Source organism: Camelina sativa, chromosome 2 (assembly GCF_000633955.1).
Source record: "Camelina sativa cultivar DH55 chromosome 2, Cs, whole genome shotgun sequence".
NCBI classification, from domain to species: Eukaryota; Viridiplantae; Streptophyta; class Magnoliopsida; order Brassicales; family Brassicaceae; genus Camelina; species Camelina sativa.
The window spans coordinates 9,007,719-9,018,973 of NC_025686.1; the positions used below are offsets into that span (position 1 = coordinate 9,007,719).

The 11,255-nt window shown below is 34.4% G+C and overlaps 3 protein-coding genes across 3 annotated transcripts in view; 2 read left to right on the plus strand and 1 right to left on the minus strand.

Moving 5' to 3' along the window:
- LOC104720650 (F-box protein At4g00893-like) overlaps window positions 1–1,666 on the plus strand; it is a 2,156-nt gene extending 490 nt beyond the window's left edge. Inside the window, exon 2 of the mRNA XM_019234481.1 lies at window positions 385–1,666. Within this exon, the coding sequence (XP_019090026.1) occupies window positions 385–1,468 (1,084 nt within the window). The 3' untranslated portion in view covers window positions 1,469–1,666. The remainder of the gene's footprint in view (window positions 1–384) is intronic.
- Window positions 6,512–8,272, plus strand: LOC104720665 (DAR GTPase 2, mitochondrial-like). The gene is made up of 7 exons (XM_010438546.1): window positions 6,512–6,705; window positions 6,825–7,010; window positions 7,098–7,248; window positions 7,329–7,399; window positions 7,523–7,619; window positions 7,706–7,896; window positions 7,985–8,272. The coding sequence occupies exons 1-7, from the start codon at window positions 6,520–6,522 to the stop codon at window positions 8,237–8,239; spliced, it is 1,137 nt and encodes a 378-aa protein (XP_010436848.1). The 5' UTR covers window positions 6,512–6,519; the 3' UTR covers window positions 8,240–8,272.
- LOC104720658 (protein IQ-DOMAIN 14-like) lies at window positions 8,305–10,844 on the minus strand. The gene is made up of 5 exons (XM_010438540.2): window positions 10,626–10,844; window positions 10,270–10,509; window positions 9,765–10,052; window positions 9,533–9,658; window positions 8,305–8,918 (listed from the first exon to the last, which is right to left on the minus strand). Exons 1-5 carry the CDS (start codon window positions 10,734–10,736, stop codon window positions 8,391–8,393), a joined length of 1,293 nt encoding a protein of 430 aa, XP_010436842.1. The 5' UTR covers window positions 10,737–10,844; the 3' UTR covers window positions 8,305–8,390.

An 11,255-nucleotide genomic window follows, 5' to 3' on the forward strand; every position in this document is an offset into this window, starting at 1 on the left:
TTTTTTTTTTTTTTTTTTTTTGAAACACTTTTTTTTTTTTGAAACACAAACTTTCTTTGGGTTCTCTAAAATATCATATTAAATGTAGAATCTAGCATGATTTACTGATCTGATGCCTTAAATATTAATAACTTCGACTATGAAACAATTAGGGTTTTTAAGACGTATGCATCATGTTTTATGGGCTTTCTTCAAGCATCTTGCAACGGCATAGGACTCCCAAAAATTACGAGACAATTTTTTTTTCATGGTTTTGTGGTATTTCATATCTTACGGCTCCAAAAGCAAACCCATCTATAAGTGTTCTAGGCTTTCTTGAAGCATCTTGCAATCCAAAGGCAAACCCAATTATAAGTTAACTTGTTGATCGAAATCTATATGTAGGTCAAACGAAGATGTCAGTAACAATGGGCAAGAGAAGAAGGTTTTCCCTTTTGCAGACCTTCCATCAAGCCTTTTGGAGTTAATAATGTGTTGTCTTGTCTTAAGAGATAACATTCGTGCGTCAGCTGTCTGCAAGGCATGGCGCAAAGTCGCTGAAGCTGTTCGGATTGCGGGAAAGCATCCCTGGGTTATCACCTTTCGGAAACGTGACGACTTGATTGTTCTCTATGATCCAATGGAACGAAAGAGGTACACACTTAATTTGCCCGAGTTAGCTGGAACCGATGTTTGTTACTCGAAAGACGGATGGTTGCTTATGCGCAGATCAAGTTTAGTGGACATGTTCTTCTTCAACCCTTATACTCGAGAGCTTATAGACTTGCCAAAGTGTGAGTTGTCTTTTCAGGCCATTGCTTTCTCTTCCACCCCCACATCGGGTACTTGTGTGGTAGTAGCGTTAAGACCGTTTACGAGATACAACGTTCGTATAAGCATTTGTTATCCTGGAGCAACTGAGTGGGCTAATGAAGATTTTTCTTGCTCTCTTGGATTTGACCCCTACATGCATAGCAACCTTGTCTATGCCAATGGTCACTTTTATTGCTTCAGCTCGGGAGGTGTTTTAGTTGACTTTGATCTAGCTTCCCGCACAGTGAGTCATCAAGTATGGAGTGAACATAGATCCCCTTATATTCATAGCGATGAATGGTTCAATAGGCCGAAGAGAATTTACTTGACTGAGCAGAAGGGAGAGCTCTTTCTCATGTATACATGTAGTAGGGAGAAGCCGATGGTGTATAAACTTGTCTCCTCGAATTGGGAGGAGATGGGTAGTACTACTCTTGATGGTGTGACCATCTTTGCAAGTATGTATTCTTCAGAGACGAGAGTGGATGTTCTAGGGATGAGGAACAATGTCTACTTCCCAAAGTATGGCTTAAAAAGCAAGACTTGTACATCATACTCATTCGATGAAGGCAGGTACCATAAGCAGTTCCCGAAAGTAAAATATATGTGGCAGATGCGGAAAGAACTATGCCCTCTTAGGAGCCTTTGGATAGAGCCACCGCCTAAGAACGTCTAAGATTCGATGAAATGATAAGCAAATGGATGATGTTAAAGGTAATTAAGTTGAGCTTTAAGTTTTCTTTTTCTATTTGATATATGTATCGACCATTGCATGTATGAAAACTTACATTTCAGTTTTATCTTCTAAGTTACAAATTTGTATGCGAAATTTGTACTGTAGTTTTATTTTTAAGATTCTGGACACCTTGGGATTTTTCTCATAACCCGTTTACATTCCATTGCTCTTTTTTTTACATTGTTTTTATGTTGTCATTAATTATATGACTTTAGATACCAATATTGGAGAACAACGGTTTAAGTCCCATTCCCAGTAAATCCGTTTAAAACAAATGATATGCATCTAAGTATAAGGAACGCCGCGCCAGTAACTTTTTTTTTTTTTGCAAGGCTCATGCAATTATTAAAGCCTAAAATGTAAGAAAATAATTACTTTTTACTCATGTATGTGGTCTTATAGCTAGTACGTTTTTTAATTGCGTTTGCTATATATATTTTTTTAATAATTATTTGGTAATCAAAATGACAAGCGCTAAGCTATATGTCATATTCAAGTTTATAAAAAGATATAAGTGTTAAGTTGCATGTCAAGTTCAGGTTAATTGAACCAAAGTTAAGAAGCAATGCTAGACACTTGTCTTCACACTTGTCACCAATTTTTTTCATTTCTACCATGATGGATGATTGGGATTAAATTAGAAGGCAAAAATCCTTATGAGGAATGAGGTCTTCTTCTCTCCTATAAATAGATGGTTTGCTCCATCATAAATCATCATAAGAACAAAAACAAGACATAAAGAAAAGAGTTTATAGAAAATGGAAGAGAAACCTTATCTTCTACCTAAAGATCATCTAAGAGTTTCTATTCAAGTCTTCAAGCAATTAAAGAAGAAACTTTCAAAGAATCATTTAAGGAAGCATCATTTCTCCAATGAGTGGAAGTATTACTTTAACTCTCTTTATGATTCTATTATGTGATTAATATAAATGTTTAAGATCTTAATAAAGAGAAGTCTTTGCATCTACTTATAATGACGTCTTTTCTCTCTAGAGGCGACTTTGAGGGCGATCATCGGTTTTATAACCGCCGACGTCCTTCTTCATTCTTTTCACTTCTTCTGAGTGTTTTTTCGACAAAACAATACAGTTTTTTGGTAGGTTTTGGTGGTTGTTCTCTGCGACAGTTATCTGTTAGCGGTTATTTTTCCCGATTTTGTCGAGGGATAACTGTCTTCAAAAACCGCCATGGCCAATCACCTATAAATGCGACGGATTCAAAGGGATGGGGATCACAAAAACTAGGTTCAGAAACTTCTCCTCTCCAAGCAGAGGCAAAAACATTATTAGCATCAATGCAACAAGTCTAGATAAAAGGACACACTTCTATATATTTTGAAGGAGATTGCCAATTACTTACAAAAGTCCTTGATAACAAAGATCAGGATATCTCCATTGATGGTATCATCCAAGACATAACATGGTGGCGGTCACGATTCCATTTTGTACAATTTGTTTTCACTAAGCGATGTTGTAGTAATGTAGCACACCTGTTAGCAAAATTTGGATGTCTTAATTGTACTTTTTATTTTGAATGTCTTAGACCACCGGTTTGGTTAATTCAACAAATGTACGCAGACTTTATTAATTCATGTACGCAGACTTTATTAATTCATCAATATAAATCACTTTTCGACGAAAAAAAAAAAGATCTTAATAAGGTTCATGGACTTCATGTTAAAGCATGTTTAACATAAAATAGTTAACTACAAAAGACACTACTTATGAATATTAGACATCACTGTCTCCTGCCTCTAAACATTGGCGAAAATGTCCATTTGAATACAATCAAACCAATATAAGAGAAAACAAAAATTAGAGAATTGTCTTGTTTCTAGAGGTCGCGAGCGACCACAACAGAAGAAGAAAAATTGTTCTCTACTTCTTTCTCACTTTTAGTCGTAGTTTTTACTGGATATTTTAACTAAGCTTTTTCCCCATATTTTCAGTCGTAGTTGTTGCTGGATATTTTGGCGTTTGATTTAAGTGGCACGATGACGGCCAACTTTTTTTCTCCCACATGTAAGCTGTCTCTCACATGTAAATTGATTGCCAACACTAAAATTTATAAAATAAAACTTGAATATACAAATATAAAATATTCTCATGTAATAAATAAAAATTTATAAGAAGTTTTTAATGTTTTCACTTATGTATTAAAAATACTACATGTGTTAATCAGATTTATATAATAAACTATACTAATATTTTCAACCAAATAATTCACCTTTAGCAAATATCTGAAAGAATATATATCCTCATCTTCATATTCACAATGGATTCCAAGAAGATATTTGTTATTCTTTTGAATCATGGTTCTCGAAAAATGACCTCGTTATGGTTCTTTAGCTTGTTGAATTTAAAGAGCTTCTGAATATATCAAAAATATCACAATTATGGTGAACATTGAGCAGAAACAAGAATTAAGATTTATTGTGGATGAATTCATAATGACAGTTGGTTAGTGATAGCTTTTTTGTAATACGTTACTTTTTGAAAAGAGTGATATCAACATTTATAGAATATATATATATATATATATATATATATATATATGTTGTCGTGGAAACTCATAAATTTTGTTATTAATTAGCATTTGCTGAAATATTAACTTATGCATATGCTTACATTTTAAAGTTTACAGTCCCAACTAACCATGCCCCAAAAAGAATAATATAAAGCCTTATATGATTGGACTTCTAAAGCATATGAGCTATGTAGAAACTAGAGAAGGGTTTTGGAAAAAAGTGTTTATTATTGTGTCGTTTTGTAATCAATGATACAAGAGTTTATATAACACAAGTTCTTAGGGTTTACAACAATATTAGAGTTTATAATAACTGACATAAACAAAGCTCAACATGGATCGTCGGCCCATACACCAATACTCTTCCACAAGATAAATGTGGTATGCAAAACACAAACTTTGCAATCATAAAGCGGAACACATATGTCGTGGACACTTTTTAAGGACGGACAAATCATGTCAACAAATTCATCCGGGCATAAACTTTAATCTTAAAAATAGAGGTGGAATTTCAGCTGTCTTTGATCTTTAGTAAAATGGAATAACAACATCTCATAGGTGCAAATCCTACTACTCCATAAATAATTGTCTATATCTCGGACAGACCACAAATCGGAATAAAACAAATTAATCTAAAAACATGAGCAACTCCCCCGTAATGGTGAAACTATTATCAAATAAAAACTCAGAAAAAAAAATCATAACTCAAACCCATATAAATCATAAACCCTAGAACCATCATCATTAGTTTAAATTAAAAAAAAAAACTCCAACTAATTATTGTAAAAAAAAAAAAAATCCAAAACCTATTCGTAAGGCACAACCTCAAAATCCAATTAATTAAACTATCGAAAAGTAAATAAATTAAGAATACTAACCAAAACCTATTAGCTCTTTCACTAAAAACCAAACGTGGACACAAATCCACACATCAGATCATCTTCATCATATCCGTCTTCACCGTCTCCCATGTCTTCTCCACCAAAGGTCACCGTCTCTATGATTTTTTTTTCTTGTTTACAAAACTTTAATGCGGAAGTGTTAATCTAGAATCGACTGCTCTGATACCATGTAAAATCTAGATAACAGTTTTGGGGAAAAATGTTTATCATTTCGTTCTCTTAATCAATGATACAAAGATTTATATAACACCAGCTCTTAGGATTTACAACAATATTATGATTTATAATAACTGACATAAACAAAGTCCAATATGAACTGTCGGTCCATATATACACCAATAAGCTACTATCTTCTAGCCTTCCTTTAAGAGAGTCAACGACATTTATTTGTCCTTGGAAACAAAGAAATAGGGATTCCATAGCATCCAGAGTTCTTTTAGCCAACAAATCTATGTTAAGTTTTCTAGAGACATAATTAATTCCAGTCTATGACTATCAGTCTCATCCCAATTTGTACATATTATACATATACTATTCAAGAGAGACCACAATTATATCATCATAACCTCTTTCACCCTTTTAGAAAAACACTTCATCCACTAAAATAACTTAAAATACTCTTCGAACAGCCTAACTAAGCAGTATAAGCTTCAAAGATGGGACTTCAACACCGAGAGAGATTATTCCAAAACATGAAATAACTAAAGACGTAGATAATATCCCAAACACAATGAGCAGATAATACACGCAAAGAACGCAAAGCAGTCAAAGTACGCCCAATGCATCTCCATCTATTCGGTTTCACCACTCTGATCTTGAGATTTATTGGATGAAATGCATGGTATGAAACAATGAAAGGGATCTGTATCTGATATCATACAAAGAACGTTGCATTTTATCAGATAACAATCTATTTGCTTGCCCAACCAACTTGAAAGCATCTTCTGCACCAGCAAACTTGTTCTTGTCCGGATGTAGAAGCAACGAATGCTTTTTATATTGCTTCTTGATCGTGTCCGCATTAGCTGATTGCTAAACCTAAAGTATATCATGCCAATTCTCCATCCCATTGATATTCTTATTTGCAAAACAATGCACTTTACATACGACTATCATCTTATAAATGTTTTCGAGGTCCGGGAAGAATTTTTTAGCTATCATAAGTAATTAATGAGCTTCAACAAAGTCACCAGCCTTCATTTTTTCTTAGCTAAGTTTTTCGCCTAGTAGCCTCATCCATTGTTTGCAATGAACCTCTTAAATCAAAATCTCCTAATCAGCTAAGTCAGGGAAACACAAAACCAACTAATAAATCATAATCTTGCTTCATACAATAAAGTAAATTGTGACTTCTACACACACACCAAGAACTTGAAGTGCACGACAGGAGTAAACAAAACGTATCAAGGGACTGATAATAAAACCCCAAGTTTGAATCAATTTCGTTCCTTAAATAAAATTGGGTTAAATATGGGCTTTTGGTTTGAAGATTTAAGGCCCATTTAAGCTCAAATTTGGTTCATATTTATGGGCTTTTAAGGTTTTGTAACGCGCGTTTGCTTTATGTTAAAAAAAATGGCAACGGCTAGAAGAAGCTGGAACATTGCGAGGGAAATCGGAGACGCCGTGATCAGTGCGTCGAGAAACCCAAACCGGAGATGGTACGGACCACACATGGCCGCAGCGGTTCGGGCAATCTCCGAACGTGTTCCGCTAGTAGATTTCGTACTTGAGATCAGAGATGCTCGTGTTTGTTTTCTTCTTCTCACACCACTTTTTGCCTTCCAGGTGTTCGATTAATTGCCTCAGAGAACTAAATTAAGTCTTTTTTTTTTTATTGCTTCTCTTTTGTGTGTGTGTGTTTGTAGATTCCATTGTCTTCTGAGTATGAGTTGTTGAGAAAGTTTTCGCCTTTTCCGTCAAAACGGATCATTGTGTTGAACAAAATGGAACTCGCGGATCCTTTGGAGTTGAAGACGTGTATGGATTACTTTAAGGAGAGAAACTATCTTTCGTTTGCAGTAAATTCACATAACAATGAGCGTGTGAAGCAAGTAACCGCTAATTCTCGAGATTTCATCTTTCAGTTCTTTCTTTTTCAAGGCGAAAGAAACTTAAAGACGACTCTTTCTTTTTTTCAGTTTCTCAACTTCTTGCAGAGTCAAGTTAGGGAATCACACAAGGCTGGTCATTTTAGTTATACCACAACTATGATGCTTCTTGGGATTCCTAACGTAGGAAAGTCCGCTCTCGCCAACTCTCTTCATCAAATTGGGAGGATTAGTGCTGCAGGTAGAATCCTATCTCTCAAAAGATCGTTGCTCTGTTGTCCGAATCTAATTCCACATGATTGAATTTAACATATTTTACAGAGAAAGGTAGGCTAAAGCATACAACAGTTAGTTCCCAACCTGGAGATACTAAAGACATAATGAGCTTGAAGGTTTGGTCCCTTACTTGAATAATGTCACTTCAGTTTCTCTGTATGCTTATTACCTTCCGGTGTATCTGAGGTTTGTGTGGTGCTACAAGTTTTAGTATGGTTTGAGAGTTTATTTGTTTTCAGATCGGTAGCCATCCCAACGTTTATGTACTGGACACGCCTGGAATTTTCCCTCCTAATCTGCTTGACGCTGAGATCTGCTCTAAATTGGCATTAACAGGTTTGATCAGCTCTAATAGGATTGTTTCTCTATTCTTATTCCCAGATAGTGTAGTGAACTTATCGGGTTTTCTTTCCCTAATGTAGGAGCTATCCCGGATGATATAGTTGGAGTGATCGAACTAGCACGGTTCTTTCTGACTATACTAAGCTCGAGCCATGAATACAAGAAATGGGAAACACTGCGCAAAACTCAGGATTTAACAAGAAGTTTATCCAATGAAAGCTCCAAGTCTGATGGCAGACGCAAGACTCGGTACGCAACAGATCATACACAGGTACCAGAACAAGATATTAGCATTATCTGCTAATCAGTAATCTATCATCATTTGCTGTATTAATTTTCCTTTTTTTCTCCATTTTCAGGATTTTATAGTTTACGATGTTCGAAGAGTTCTGTATGAGACAATTTCAGCATTCGACGGAAACTTAGAAGACGAAATCAGCATGGGGAATCTTATAGAGACGCAATTCGCTGCCTTGAGACCGGTCCTCAGGGTTTCAGAAGAAGCAAGTGAGTTTGCTGATCTCAGAGTTGCTTCTAAGATATTGAATCTATATAGAACTGGTAGACTTGGACGTTACACTTTAGAACATGTCTCCACTGTAGCCAAATTTTAACAAAAGCCTTTATAAAATTTATGTGATTGTCTACGGCTTAGAGAATCGATGTTAAGTTGTTTAACTGAGAATGGTAACTTTGTTATCTAACTAAAACTTTTGGCACAAGGAAACAATAAAACCCTAAGATTACAAAAACAATAGAAGTCTCTCACTTTAACCACCGGAGATCAGTTGTCGAACAAGGCGAGATTTTTCCGGCGTATCCATCACCGTTACAACAAGAATAGTCAGATTCATGATCTCCCCAAAGACAACCGTTATAAGCACTCTTAAAGCTCGGACTCCTCAAACTCTCTTCCTCCGCATAACAGAGCCGCTTCTTAGCAGTAATCGGTCTCCGCCGTGGCGTGCTCTGAGTCCTTGCCTTCGCCTTTGCCGACTCGGTAGCCGACATGTAGTTTGGCTGCACCGAGGAAGGCGAACACGGTATCCTAGGACTAGCTGATCTCACCATAACGGATCTTGAAGCTCTGGACGACGGTGGAGTCGTTGGATACGATCTTTGATGATGATGAGTGTTTAATTCAAGAGTCTTGATTTGATCTCTAACGTTTGTAGAGTTGGTGATTGTGTCGTCCCATTGCTTTGTAGCCATCCAACGATCAAGCCATTGTGTTCTCTCTAGAAGTTCTCTATCGTCACCGGCTGATTGATTCCGGTACGACCGACTCCGAATCTTTCACATAAAACGGGTAAATTAGTACTAACAATGTTTTGAGTAAAAACAAGCACATTAAGAAATGACTACTTTAAAAAAGTTCAACCAATCATAAACAAATTGAATGATATAAAATATTAAACTATTTAGAAACTTGAAAACATCTTATATTATGAAACAAAAAATTTTCTCTAAAACATTTTATATTATGAAATAAGGGAATATCATTTTACACGAGATTTTAAAATAAAATATATATATATATATATATATATATATGAAAAGTTCTGAATTTTTGATCAATTTTTTTATTTTCAGTTATTAACAAAATAGCGTAAAATCTAGTCCCTAAATTTTAAATCTTTATTCATACAAACAAAATTATCTAGTTGACCAATTTTATTTTGTTTTTAATATATTTCCTTAATTTTGAAATATTTTCAAAACAAATAAACACAGTGTTTTTCCTAAAGAATTTGAATTATTAAATTTTCTTGGTAATTAATTTAACATTTTCAATCAGATTTTTTTTCAAATGTTATTAAAACCAAATTTTCCATTTTTAGTCAATTTAAAAAAATTGAATTAAGTCATAAGGTTTGCAATTTTCATGTTGATGCCATAAAAAATACCTGATTAGAGAGAGCAAGTGCTTGTGCTTTCTCACGTTTAATAGCAATCTCTAACTTCTTCTGCAAAATAGATTCTGTTTCTTCAGAGTCAAATTCATTGTTGGTGCATCTACTCATATCCCTCGACTGCAAAAAAACAAATAAACAAAACAAAAACAGAATTTTAATGGTCAGCACATCACAAAGAAACAAAAATTTAAGATATGTGTTTTGTATATTTTCACTCACTAACCAGAGATCTACGGCTACGGATGTCTTGAAGATATGTTTTGGTGTCCCAAAAACCGTTAGATTCAGCGAACATCGAGTTACGTCTTGCTTCAATGTTATAATTACGGGATGGTGATGATGATAAGACTCTTGACCGTTGTTGTTGATGATGATTGAGTACTTGATCTTGAACTCGAACCAAAGCCTTGATGCATCTTAGAGTAAGTTTGGCTTGGTTTCTTACATTGTTACCTCTCACTAATGCTTGTAGCTTCACTATCCCTCTCAATGCCCGTAATGCTCTCCTCGACTTTTTCAATATAAATGCAAATATTAGACATACATAAATTCCAAATTTTTCATTTTTAAAAACATAGGAACTCATTTAGACATATAACACAAAATTTTAACCAAAAATCCTAAAAACAATATTTTACGAATTTCAAAATATGCAAATGTAAATGAACAAAACTTTCCTAAAAATTATAAAATTATATATATATATATATATATATATATATACTTACGAGGTAGCCTCGGAAAGCTGTCTGAATAACAATGGCAGCACAATGACGTCTAATAAAACCCGGAGGTGCCTTAAGTTTAACGATCTCGGCGACAGCTTCATCCACGGCGGAGACATTAACCGCAGGTTTCTCTTCCTCCACTGCCTCCACCGTAAGAACCGTACGGACAGTGTCTTCTACTACAGAATTTGTAGTTTCGAGTTTGGTCTTTCTAAATATCCATCCTTTCTTTTCATTTTTCTGAAAATTAGCCCAAAAAAAAAAAATTAAAAAACGAAACTATTGCGTTAAAAACTCTGTTTAGTAGACAAGTTTCCAAGTGGTAGTTAAAAAGAGCAGAGAGTTTAAATTAAGACCTTGTAATCGGTTTCTTTCTTGTGAGTCTTCTTGTGATCTGAGTCTTTTGATGGTGACCAGAGAATCTTTTTCACGGCCGTGAACCATGACGTTCCGTTCTTCTTAGCCATCTTAAGTTAACGTTTTCTAAAACTGAGGAATCAGAGAGAAAGAAAAAAGTTATGTAACTACTCAGCTAAGTGAACTTGATGCTCATGTGCTCATGTAAGTAAAGTAACTACGAGACTGAGGAAGTTAACATGAATGTATGTGCATATATATATAGTATACACGACGAGAATAATAAATAAATGAGTTTATTTGGTAAATCTTTTTATATATAAAAATAAATATTTATTTGGTTAATATTAATTTACATTAACAGTATTTCAAGCTGATTTAGTTCATTTAACTAATCAAGATATAAAAAATGGTGTTTTACATAGTATTGGTGTGTTAGATAGAGATTTTCAAAGTTGAATCTAGTGTGCAAATCTTTAAAATTAGTTATATCAAAACTATCATAAACTTTTTTTGTAGAGATATATAGTAACAATAATTAATACGCCGAACGATAATATTAAGTCTAAAGACTTGTGTAATAAATTAAATGTTCACATACAAAAAAAAAAAAAAAAAAAAACCTCGTG